The sequence below is a fragment of the Priapulus caudatus genome, unplaced genomic scaffold (assembly GCF_000485595.1).
Source record: "Priapulus caudatus unplaced genomic scaffold, Priapulus_caudatus-5.0.1 Scaffold73, whole genome shotgun sequence".
In the NCBI taxonomy this organism is placed as follows: Eukaryota; Metazoa; Priapulida; class Priapulimorpha; order Priapulimorphida; family Priapulidae; genus Priapulus; species Priapulus caudatus.
The window spans coordinates 563,062-576,501 of NW_014577134.1; the positions used below are offsets into that span (position 1 = coordinate 563,062).

The 13,440-nt window shown below is 44.8% G+C and overlaps 2 protein-coding genes across 10 annotated transcripts in view; both read right to left on the reverse strand.

The window, feature by feature from the left end:
- LOC106821448 overlaps positions 1 to 5,806 on the reverse strand; it is a 15,880-nt gene extending 10,074 nt beyond the window's left edge. The window contains exon 1 of the mRNA XM_014826261.1: positions 5,478 to 5,806. Coding sequence (XP_014681747.1) covers positions 5,478 to 5,561 — 84 coding nt within the window. The 5' untranslated portion in view covers positions 5,562 to 5,806. The remainder of the gene's footprint in view (positions 1 to 5,477) is intronic.
- Positions 5,807 to 7,388: 1,582 nt separating this feature from the next.
- The window catches only part of LOC106821438 (ecotropic viral integration site 5 ortholog-like), a 74,125-nt gene continuing 68,073 nt past the window's right edge, over positions 7,389 to 13,440 (reverse strand). For all 9 annotated transcript variants that reach the window (XM_014826239.1, XM_014826240.1, XM_014826236.1 and 6 more), the window contains 6 exons: positions 11,616 to 11,765; positions 11,119 to 11,280; positions 10,481 to 10,627; positions 10,182 to 10,277; positions 9,911 to 10,006; positions 7,389 to 9,566 (listed from right to left, as the gene is read on the reverse strand). In XM_014826239.1, the coding sequence (XP_014681725.1) occupies positions 9,351 to 9,566; positions 9,911 to 10,006; positions 10,182 to 10,277; positions 10,481 to 10,627; positions 11,119 to 11,280; positions 11,616 to 11,765 (867 nt within the window). In that variant the 3' untranslated portion in view covers positions 7,389 to 9,350. The remainder of the gene's footprint in view (positions 9,567 to 9,910; positions 10,007 to 10,181; positions 10,278 to 10,480; positions 10,628 to 11,118; positions 11,281 to 11,615; positions 11,766 to 13,440) is intronic.

Sequence of the window (13,440 nt, forward strand, 5' to 3'; positions counted from 1 at the left end):
TCTGATAAAACTACTAACTCATAATGTCCGAATTGAGTCATACGGCATGTTTTGATCTGACAGGCTACATATATATATATATACCCTAACCCTATATATATATATATATATATATATATATATGGCTTATGCAAGACAATCGCCATACTTGACGACAGCTTTATATGCAAATCACGTTGATCATGTGAGCTTATAATCGATGGCTGGCGATCACATCCTTCGTGTGACAAAGACTACAGTAGGCCTAAGCTGTGGCGATAGCCTGTGCGCACGCTATTGGGCTCACGGCTGTTGGCCACACTGTCGGTAGCGGAACTCCTGCACCGAATTTCTCTCCATAAAAAAAGACTCAGGCGAAAAAATGCGGCCCTTCACAATGCTGAAACGCGCATAATCCACAGAAATAGGCTTACCAGAACGCGGTTATAATAGCTCAGTTACCTTAACTATTCTATAAACGTACTATGGGAGAATGAGAGAAAGAGAGAGAAATAGAGAGAGCGAGAGAGCGAAAGCGCGCGAGAGAGAGAGAAGGCGAGAAAGAAAGCGACAGTGACGGAAAGGGAAATAGAGAAAAAAATTATAGAGAAAAAAAAGGAGAAGGAGAAGGGAAAGAGACCGAGCCAGGAAGGCCGAGCTAGCAAGCGAGAGTGAGAGAAAGAGCGAGGGTAGGAGAGCAAGAAAGAGAGAGAGGGGGGAGGGAGAGAGCGCCTCAATGTTCATAAAAGAACGTGTACACACACGCGTCTACCTGGCGTATATTACGTGGCGTGTAACACCATATCGACTTTGGCAGACAAAGTATAAATGTACATTACATTCACGCTCGTCCACTCGAGAAGCTGAATGTGTTTACAGCAGGTGCGGCAGCTACGTCGATAGAGCACAGAGGCTATGGCGAGCCGCACGCCAGCGTAAGTGCAAAGGTCTCAGCGCTCCCGGCTCTCCAGAAAAACCAGTGGCAGGTATGGCGAGAACGGTTCATAATGCTGTGGCTACTGTGTTTAGATACTGCGGTCTACGGACACAACATATAGCACGCCAGAGACTGGTGGTAAGTACTGTGATACGGAAGGTCAGCACAAGACATAGTGCCACGTGTGTATGCACAGTAAAATGAATTCGTACAATAATACCAGGAGTAGATAATAGGGAATCTACTCCTGATAATACCGAACGGTAATGACTTGTCACGTATCTTATAGTGGCTTTATAAATAAGAGGGTTCTGATATATTCGGAAACTTTTCCCCCGCATTTGCTCTGCATACTCCGCAGGCGTTTCGGTTATAATAAGCTTATCAGTCAAACGCACTTAAATTTGAACCATTTCGTTAGAGCTAAAACCTCGTCCCTTCCATAGTCGGGCGCAGTCATCTCACTCATACGCTCATAAGCGCGTTAAATCATATGAACGGGTATGACGTACCAAGCCACAAGGAATCCGTCTAGGTGCTCCACATCCATTCAGAACGTTCACGATGTGTAAATAATTAGTGTAACCCTTTACCGGCAACACCTGCCCCGCCCGGCAACAACAGCCGACCGTTAAAAGCCGGTTCTTAATTTGGCGCATAATTTTCTATGCTTTCTGCGTCAAGCGTTTACGTCTCTTCGGCATTCTTGTTCGGATTGGAGCTGTCCGTTGTGCCTATATCGACGCGCACACCCGATATCAACGATTTCACAGCTCGACGGATTTTAAGATCGGCGCGTTCATTCATGCGGGCCGTTAACTGATTACTGGACTTCGTCGCTTGTTGACGTCTACGGGAACTAGTGGTCTTCTACAGCCCCGCTATGCTGGAGTTGCGGCACTGTCTCACACACATACACGGATGCGCGCGCGCACGCACACACGCACACACCCACTCACGCACGCACACACGCACACACTCGCTCTCTCGCTCTCTCTTTCATTCTCACTCACTTTCCCTCACACTCTCCTGTTTCTTGTCACTCCTATTCTCGCAGTCTTTCTCTCTCTCTCTTTCTCCCGCTCTCGCTCTCTCTCCCTCGCTATCTATCTATCTATCTATCTATCTATCTATCTATCTATCTATCTATCTATCTATCTATCTACCTACCTACCTACCTACCTACCTACCTACCTACCTACCTACCTACCATACCTAGCCTACCTATCCTTATCTATCTATCTATCTATTATCTAGTCTACCTATCCTACCTACTACCTAGCTACCCTATCTATCTAGTCTATCTATCTATCTTAACTATTCATATCTATCTATCTATCTCCTTCTATGTCACCTATTATCCCTCCGCCCCTCTCTCACTTCTTCTGCACCCCCTCTCTCCATATGTTCACCGGTTCCCCGCTCCCTCACTCTATCGCTGCTCTCTCTCTCTCTCGCTCTCTCTCTCTCTCTCTCTCTCTCTTCTCTCTCTCTCTCTCTTCCTCTTTCTGTTGCTGCTCTTCCTTTCTCTGCTCTCATCTCATCTATCTTCTCCTCTCTCTCTCTCTCTCCTCTCTCTCTCTCTTCTCTCGCTATCTATTGTTTGATGATGTCACACACTCTACGTATTGTTTGTAAACCATACATCTTATAAATTTATATTTATATAATTTTCACATAAATATTTTAACGATGTTATCCTTTTGACACATAGCCTAATTTATATGCCCTCCCCCCATTCCAGACTCACACACAGTCTCCATATCCTGAATCTCAGTCTAATTATTCGGTTATATTTTGAATTCGAAGGGACCTGTTATCGCGACCGTACATCACGAGTTCCGGGGGCGCGCTTTGCATCTAGTTAACACATGAAACGCCTTAATATAATCCGCTTTCGTTCAGTGTTTGCCGAAATATAGCTAGGCGTATTTGTGAAAGCAAAAACAGGTTATACAAGCACGAAACTAGGTAAACGAAAACGACGATTGTTTAAATTCAGTAATAGTTCGATCGACCTACACACGAACGCACCACGTAGGCCTACATGCGTAGCGAGACGAACTTATTCCATAACTAATTACACGATATAATCTACATGCAGTCACTATGAACTGTCAGCATCATAATACTGTAGATTAACGAATTTCTGCTTCCGTCGCTACACTCATAGATTATATACAAACACACACACACACACACACACACACACACACACACACACAACACACACACACACACACACACGCACGACGGCACGCACGACGCACGCACGCACGCACGCACGCTACGCACGCACACATGCACCACACACTGCGCGCTACACACACACGCACGACACAGCACCACACACACACACACACACACACACACACACACACACACACACACTGCGCTATATATAGTGACACAACGTTTTCGTCGCGCAATGTTTTTTATGCAAACGAGAACCTTGGCGTTATTCATACTGACATGCGCTGTTCCAGTGCGCTAATTACGGCAGCATAGGTGAAATCCCATCATGAGAGAGCGGCGGAAGCAAGCGGCACGACGCGGAGGACAGATTGACTTTATATTACATCACGACTAGCGCTAGCTGTCCCACGCGTTCTCATTATAAATGGAACACGTAACGTCGTTGGTATTCGGCGTAGATGAGTAGGCCAGCATGGGTGCGGGTGTATCCCGGTAGCTACACAGCGCGCTATACATGAAAGCTATATACCTGCGGGCAAGGATCCTTCACTATTATATATATATATATAAGTATCGTTACTCCGCACGCTGTTCGAATGTAGATGCATCGCATTTAATAGCATATAGCCACTATTTGGGTGGGTGGCAACAGAAAGTAAACATGCATGACCAACTTGTCCAATCATAGCCGACATAGCCAGCAGTCCCAGCTGAGCACATACCTTTGACCACGCAGATTATGCGGATTATACCTGTTTGCTTTAGCTAGGTGCACACCACCTTAAGATAATCAGCTCTGAAATGGTCTGATGCAAATATTATTGTGGAACATGCGCTGGCGGTTCGTGGGATTGGAATCGACACGCGGATGACATAAACCCAAGCAAACAGTGCGTCAGCGCAGTTCAAACATACCAAACGAATATCAGCTGTTGGGTTAGAGCAGACCAATCAATATATTTAAAATGAAATTTTCTGTTATAGATAACACAACCGTTTGACTGCAGAGTTTGACGTGTACACACACACGCACGCACGCACGCACGCACGCACGCACGCACGCGATCTATATCTACGTAATTCGCCAGCACGCACTATGGTAGATGCTGATGCATGGATGCGCCAAATAATCACCTGACTGATCAAGCGCGTCAACATTCCCATCAATTGTTATTGGTTTCTGCAATGTGCCAAATTGACGTTGCAGATTTAAATTGCGTCGGGCGCAAATAGTACACATACACGTACACATACACGTACACACATTATGTATGTGTATGTAGCCTGTCAGATCAAAACATGCCGTAGGACTTCAATGTTCATTCTGAGTTATAGGTAATTTTTCACCTAAAAGTAGTAAAAAGCCGATTTTTCATCTAAAAGTAGTAAAAAGCCGATTTTTGTTGTCATAAATACCTTTAGTAGTTATCCATGCTCGATGTTACATCAATAAAACTGGCCAAAAGTGTGTCTTTATGTGTTTATTAATGTTATTTTATGTGTTTATTAGTTAATGTTTTAATTACACTAATTAATTACCTGAATTACTTACCTTAACTGTAAGCTACCATTTTCGTACTTCATACCTACAGTGCATGGTTATTATGTCTGGTACGTGCATGCAAAAATTCATGTGTCTAGCTCAATGGGAACATATTTTTCAGATTTTTGTCCAAATAAGGGCCAAATGAAAACAAACTTGAACTTTATGACCTAATTACTCTGAAATTTGTTTTCCAAAATCGGCCCAATTCCCACTACTCAAATGCTCATAACTTCCTAACCATGTGACATAGGAAGAAGATCTTGGTGTCAAAATAACCGGAATTGAATGGTCTTTCTGATAAAACTACTAACTCATAATGTCCGAATTGAGTCATACGGCATGTTTTGATCTGACAGGCTACATATATATATATATACACATACACATACACATATAAATATTTTAGAGGGTATTGAATGTAAGCAGTGTATAAAATAGCCTTATTTCTCAGTTGTTCCCTGCGCATATACCACCGAGAGGGTTAACCGCGCAAACATGACTGTAAGCTGGGCTATTGTAGCGCTATATTGTAGCGCACAGACCTAGATACACGATACTGTCTTAGCGATATTCCGTGTTTATTCCGCAGTAGTGTTAATATGCAGGTGTTTCGCGTGCGGGGGAGCAGCTAGGCAGACAAAGCAGCACTGTCTGCCCCTACTACTACAATGCTGGACGACACTCGCTTGCCACACCTGACAACAACAGCAGGAGGCAACATCATCATTGATTGTGTGGGGGCTTTGATGTCACGCGACATAAATAATATGCGATGCCATGTATAACGCAGGCGCGCGATCGGAAAAGCGAATACTGTACCTCTTCGGCGCGTATGTCATCGAGTTGGTCCATTAAGCAGCCGGTTGTGCTGGATTCACCCTGTTTTGAGTCGCCCGTGGCCATTCTGGCAGTAGCTTCCTCATTTGTCAGCCGACGCTGCAATTCGAATTGCACACTATCGAATTATAGTCGACAGCGACATCATCGTCCTCGCTGTCGTCATCGCCGGGTGTCAATCTCCCAGCACAGTGTCGTTGTCATCGCTGTTCTTAGCCGTACTTCATCGCTAACGTGAGAGTTGTCGGCGTCTAGCTGCTGTACAGATAAGCAACCTACATACTGTCGACACTGGCTACCGTCTACTAACGTTCCGCCGTTCGGCGCACGCGCAAGTGTGCCGTGACCGGCGCAGTGACGTCACGACAGCCGCGCACGCAGGTGTGTCGTTCACGTGACTGCTGGCCAAACGCCGCCAGAACCGGCAGATAGTATCGCCCGATGCGGTGCTCCATCAACAGTTGGCTTGTTCTGCATTTTCAACAGAAAGTTTTTTTCACGAGCATACAGCGCACTTTATAAACAAATAGGGTACTATAGAGACAGCGCCTGGAGTTAGCAGATCCGCCATGAGCTAGTTTTGGGCCCTAGGCAAGATATTTCGGCCCCCGGAGGGGGCCGCACTCGCGCTCTCTCTCTGTGGTTCGAAGCGATTTGAGATTTTATGATTAAAATACGGATAAAACAAGCTAAGTGTTTATTAACAGTGTTTGGTTATTTTTAACACGCAAAAAAGGTCCCTCTAGGTGGCGCTCGGTCCTAGTCGGCCGTCTAGTCACAGCCGGGGGGGGGGGGGTGTCAAGGTCTCTTTTTTCTAGGTGTCCACAATTTTCGGGGGCTCCTTTTTTCATTTTCGGGGGCTACTTTTGACAGTTCGAGGGCTATTTTTTAATAGCCAAATTTATTGGCTTCCCAATGCCTCATGGTTCTCGAGTTTCCGCTGGAACAGTCGGAAATTTCACGGGGGCGACACTTTCACAATACGCACGAAAGAATCGCCCTCGTCATCAATATTTCGGGGACGATTTTGAACCTAACGAGGGCGAATTCGCCCGCCACCCCCGTGTATTTTATTCGCTGGTAACATCACGGTACTGGTTGTTACTCTGCATCACTCGTGGGTACAGCTACTCTGGATAACTCAGATTAAAATGAGACCGTTACGTTGTTGGAATGAGATTATTCTATGGCGTCTCTGTAAGTAAGGTGATGTTGATGGAATATGCTATGCTATTATCAAGAGCTCATAATAGAGCTCTATTACCTCTTAACTATTATCTCTATTATGAGCTCTTGCTATTATTCTACTTGTAGAGCTATTATGCTTGTAATAAACCGAGACGCGATTCTGCCTTTCCTAATTAAGCTATGTGTTTTATCTTAAAAATGCTGCCTGTCAATTCAAGTGTGCGCTCCTCACTGTTTCACTCGCAGTTCAAGTGTGGCAAGAGGAAAATTTGCAACAGATATTACAATCTAATAGAAAAAAACAATGGAGGAATGAGTATTCATATTACGAATGTATATGTTTAAAACGGGTATATAAATGCATCACAAGGGTTATACCCGTTCCAAGGAAAAATCTGACACGTTTGTGCGTTCAAATATCACAATGTAAATAAGCACGTGCGTTTGGTATACTTATTGTATTTATCTTTGGTAGTTACCTAGCTGCATATTTCATTTATGTGCATATTGATTGTCATGTATGCGTTTATAATTACCTATATAAATAAAATAAAAAAATAAATCAACCATCACGGGCAGAACACACACGGTGCGCACACAAGCAGCAAGCACACCTCGCCAAATATTTTAGTTCAACGTTTAAACGATTTGATATATTTCCAAACTAAAGACTGACGCCAAGGACAAACAACCAAAAAAAAAACATCTATTATAACGTAAATTGTTTATTTCCACATTCCTCACACCGAGAGCTATATACAGTATTTATAATGTAAGACACATTGCCTTGATTTCACCATGATTTCGACAGTATCCAACATCCGAGCTACATGCATATACGATCTTATACGATGCAGCTAAGATCACAATATCAGTAGACTTACGGCAGTTTTCTCCTCATCGATTAGCATGTACAAATATAGAAGCTTCAGTATACAATCTACAGGTGCCTTGATACAGCATGTCTGCTTGAAGGCAATAACCTTAGTTGCACAACAGGCGGCGGGTCTCCAGTGTCTGATAAGGAAGACATGAATATCTGACATAAACTCGAATACGATACGTTGTAACGTACTCAAGCAATCTTCACATCGTCAGAGTGACTCTGCTAGAATAACGGAGGCTATTCTATGACTGTAGATGACTATGCGGTGAATATTCTTCTGAAGGAATTTTCTTAGTAGAATAAAGTTCTCATACATCGAACACACCAAGAAAGAATCCCGACGCTCTCAACAATCGAATTTTCTAAACATGCTCAGAGATTTTCCAGAGCAAAAGATACGACGAGAAAGGTCGCATGGATATGCGAAGGGTATACAGTGTAGTATATAAGGAGCAGGTCGGAGGACTTATCTGAGACTACTACAGATATTTTTGCTCAATGAACCCGTAACGGTCACCAACCAGAACTATTCGAGGAATCTATCAAATGCAGACATTATTGCCCATATTTGGCTTTCTATATCTGTGCCATTTCATTTTATTTCTCACTGCTAACCTATCCTTTTTCATAACGAATTTTCTCAATCATTCCACTCTCTTATAGCTAATATCTATCACCTTCTTGTACACAATTCTCCACCTTCCTCTGTCTTACAGCTTAGCTCTGACCTCTCTTAGCAACATTACTTCTAAACTCTCATCTTTATGAAGCCAACTATTTGTAAATGAATTTTTCCTAATCAGAAAAATCCTCTATTTTACTCCTGTTTTTATTTTCCTTTTCCCCATATCAGGCTTCTTGTTAACTTTCCTCACAGTTTAGAGTTTACTATTAGCTTGCTATTTCTTGCATCATCCTCACTCCTTTTCATTGGGTAAACATCATTCGTTCTTATCACGTTGTGTCAACACAGGTATAACGCTTTTCAAAATAAATAAGCACCATTGGCTTTATATACAAGTTAAAATTTACATCATAATACACCAGTAAAATTGAGATTTCACCCAGAAAAACAACATGAGTAAATGATGCAGATAGACTCTGGGGTCAATGCATTACAACCTGCTGACACGAAACTGCAACTTACCATTTCTAAGTATAAAGAGTAGCCACAGTATTGGCTAAATGCGTGTAAGAGTTAACGCAGGACAAAATAAAGCGTTGTAAACTTTAACTATTATGCAGTTATTATTACACAATTCCTACACTGATTTCTACACCAAATCAAGCAACTAAAAAACGCTTAGTCATGCTACTCAGTTAGAATAGTTGCAAATCAAGGTTTAACGAATTGCATGCACTCACTCAAGACTCACACAATCATAAAGCACTTTCTCATTCAACAATATTTATCACAGTAGCCCACTGCAGTGGTGGCCGAATACATCTCACGCCCTTTACAACAGCTAACACTAACAACGCATCAAACTCCCCATGACGCTGCACTGAAACGACATGTGAAAGCCCGACAGCAACAACGAAAGCTCCACTGATGCCCTAGCTTGTAAAGCAGAGGATAGTGCTCGCACGCAACACATTAATGTTCTACACTACAGCTTCTGATTTCCTCATCAGCTCGCTAATCTGCCAACAAAACAGGAAAGGACACGTTACGATGTTCGGCGGGTTCGTTGCATTATGCTCTCTTGTGGACTTCGCTTCAACCAGCGATGCCTGCGCCGTAAACGTTCACGGAAACTGCGCTGATGTCGGATGCTGTCCTACGCACACTGGCCACTGCTCGGAGACACATGCCCATTAACGTGGCCGTTCGCCATAGACGAGTCTCTTGCCAACTCCTCGAGGGCAGGGCTCTTCATTTCCATGGTGATGGTTTCTAAGATGCCATCATCATCGTCTTCATCCACCACGGGTATCGATGCAGAGATGCAACTTGGTGAAGTCTTAAAGTTTGAGTCTATCCTCAGTTGCACAACCTATGGAGGACGGAGTGGTAATTAATCACTGAAAATCATAGTCCCATGCGACAAACTAAGGCATTTGATAAGCAGGATACGCGAGGAAAAGGGAGAAAGGAAAGGATGATAGGGGGATAGGGGAGGGAAGGCTGATAGGGGGATAGGGGAAGGAAGGAAGAATGGAGGAAAAAGTGAACGGGAGAGAAGGTAGGGGAAAGAAAGATAGGAGTGAGGGAGAGGGATAGAGAGTGGTAGAGAGAGGGGAGAGAGGGAAAGTGAATATAAGGGATGAAGGTGGCGACGGCAGCTATTGTCAGCATTTAATTGGCAGCCCAGGGGCAAGCTTAAGCAAGTGTGCACACCTCTGTCTGCAAATCTGCAATCTGTGCTTGTAGTTCCTTGATTTCGTCAGTTTTGTCATGCTTGTGCAGAGCCCCCATTGTGACAAGTTCTTGCTTCTACAACAAAGGAACAATGCTTGATTACATATCAATCAATGGAAATATCACGGATTACTATGGCAGTGATTAAGTTACATGCAGGCAACTGCAGTCCGACTTAGTGAGTTCATATAGTGACTGTTCCACACAGGTGCTAGAATACATGTTGAAAAACTACAGACACACTTCCTACCCCAATTTCCAGCGCAGCTATCTTTTGCGTCATCTCTGCAAGCTGCTGAGAGAGCTCGGCCTCGCGCAGACGTGCCATCATCTGTTCTTCCTTACACTGTAAAAACAAGCAGACAGCATTAGTGAACTTTGCCGGGAAGGGGAATACCTAGAAGAGTAGAAGCAGCAGGCAGTGAAAGATGGCCAGAGCTGTAGGAGGATGTGAGAGAGAAAACGAACAATGTACAGTATTTGTAGGAAGGGAGTGATGCTAAAGCATAGGAAGCAATCTCTCAGTCGAAAATGCAACGCGGAACTCACCCTGGTCTCCAAGTCAGCATACTTGCGCTCCTGCCCTCTGAGGCCATCATGAAGCTTCCTCTCTCTGGACACAGCTTCGTCTAACTGCTCTCTCAAGAGAACCTGCTCCTCATCAGCTCTCTTCAGCTGATTGCTACTCATCTGACTCTATAACAGCACATCACCATACAACACATCACTCACTGCAGTAACGTGAATAAATCACGTTAATTAACGTTATATTTTTGCGGCCTTTTCTACCAGTCACAGTACATAGAAAGATCCATCAAGATGCGTGCAGATACTTGATATTTTTCACAGCTGATCTATTCCACAGTGATAAATGCAGAATCACTACTCTCTATTAATAATATTAATGTTGTTATGCCATATAATGATTAACAAGAGATTACCATGACAACAGAAGCGAATAAAAACAAACTTTGTTTTTATTCACACTTGACGACATTTGACAATTGGGAGAAGAGGGTTTGACACTGTGAATAAAAACAAATATTCCATTCACTCCTGACGACATTTGACAATTACAAGGGGTGGTTGCGGCACAGCGTGAGTAAAAACAAACTTTTGTTCTTAATCACTCCCGATTTGTCAACTGCGATGCGGTGGGCCGCCTGTGCAGCAGCAGCAGCACGTACCTGTGTGTCTAGCTCCATCACGCGCTGGCGCACCTCCTTTAGCTGCATGAGTGTGTCCGCTTCCCGCAGCTTCACCGTCATCAACTCGCTGTACAGCTGCTGAATCTGATTCTTGTTGTTGCTTTGGTTCTTGGTGCCCATGTTCATAGCGACCATGTGCTTCTGCAGAGCATCGTAGCAAGCACGTTACAAGAAGCACGTGTCAACTTCTGGTTAAAATTTCGCAATAGTATTCACTTCCACAAAACAGGTATATGGTTTTGGTAAGGGCAATGCCGATCTTTGCACTATTTATGCAAGTGGCACAAAGTCACCATTAGATTCAACCCACAATTTGATAGGCACACATGCCCAATCGAAAATAACATGCCAGAAACCAAGGATGCAGAAATAATGACGCACGTTTATATTTTGACTGACCTGTGACCCATGCACAGACATCAATAGTAGGATGCAATAAATGCTGCCACCTACAGGATAAATTGTTGCCTACGTACCTGCCAAGTTTGTTCGAGGTCAACTACTTTCTGACGCAGCTCCTTCATGGATAGATTCGCTTCAGCTTCACGCAGCTTCACTGATATAAGCTCCTCCTGCAGTGATGCCACCTGGTTGCTGGGCGCCATTCTGGACATTTGCCTATTACTCTATATGTAGAGAGACAGAGACATCGATTGATAACTCTATTGCAATACTAGCCATCACTGCACTCTGTTTAGTTATGCAAAGTATTTTAGCCAATTATTAGTAATATGAGCTCGAAATGTTAAAGATTTATTGATTCTAGTACTACACATACTATTTCCCATCTCTTAGGGTAACCGACGATTTTTCTCAACTTGTTTCGTTTCACTTCTCTTCTTTTCCACTCATTAATGTTCTGCTGCACTTTCATCTTACACTTCCATACTTCGCTCCATTCCTCATACTCTCATTACTGCCCTTTCCTATTTTCAATCCACATGCCTTCTCCCTGCCCACCTTACTTCTTTTCTCCTTCCCGTTCTCCTTCTTATTCTCCTCGTGTCCTTGTCTCCTGTCTCACATTCTCCTCTCCTCTCTACACTCCTGTCACTACCCACATGCCTCACCCTTCCCTCCTGTCTCACTTTCTCTACTATCCTTGCATTTCACTCTGTGTCTCCTCCCTTTCTTTTTACATATTTTCCTCCCCCCTTGCTCTCTCTCTCTCTCTCTCTCTCTCTCTCTCTACGTGTACCTCCACCTCCTCTTGTCACACGTTTTCCTTCAACCCTTGCTCCTCTCACTCTGCGTACCTCCACCCCGTCCTGTCACACCTTTTCCTCTCCCTTTTTCTCCCCTCACACCGCGCGTCTCCTCCCCTCGTGTCTCACCTCGCCTAGCTCATCTATTTTTCTCCCCTCACACAGCGCGTCTCCTCCCCTCGTGTCTCACCTCTCCTAGCTCATCTATTTCGCTCCCCTCACACCGCGCGTCTCCTCCCCTCGTGTCTCACCTCTCCTAGCTCATCTATTTTTCTCCTCTCACACCGCGCGTCTCCTCCCCTCGTGCCTCACCTCTCCTAGCTCATCTATTTCGCTCCCCTCACACCGCGCGTCTCCTCCCCTCGTGCCTCACCTCTCCTAGCTCATCTATTTTTCTCCTCTCACACCGCGCGTCTCCTCCCCTCGTGTCTCACCTCTCCTAGCTCATCTATTTTTCTCCTCTCACACTGCGCGTCTCCTCCCCTCGTGTCTCACCTCTCCTAGCTCATCTATTTTTTTCTCTCACCAAGCGCGCTCTGCCTCCCCTCGTGTCTCAACGCTCTCCTAGCACTCATCTATTATTTTCTCCTCGTCACACCGCCGCGCGTCTCCTCCCCTCGTGTCTCACCTCTCCTAGCTCATCTATTTTTCTCCTCTCACACCGCGCGTCTCACCTCTCCTAGCTCATCTATTTCGCTCCCCTCACACTGCGCGTCTCCTCCCCTCGTGTCTCACCTCTTCTAGCTCATCTATTTTTCTCCTCTCACACCGCGCGTCTCACCTCTCCTAGCCCATCTATTTCGCTCCCCTCACACCGCGCGTCTCCTCCCCTCGTGCCTCACGTCTCCTAGCTCATCTATTTTTCTCCTCTCACCTGCGCGTCTCCTCCCCTCGGGTCTCCCCTCTCCTAGCTCATCTATTTTTCTCCTCTCACACTGCGCGTCTCCTCCCCTCGGTGTCTCACCTCTCCCTAGCTCATCTATTTTTCTCCTCTCACACTGCGCGTCTCCTCCCCTCGTGTCTCACCTCGCCTAGCTCATCTATTTCGCTCCCCTCACACTGCGCGTCTCCTCCCCTCGTGTCTCACCCTCCTAGC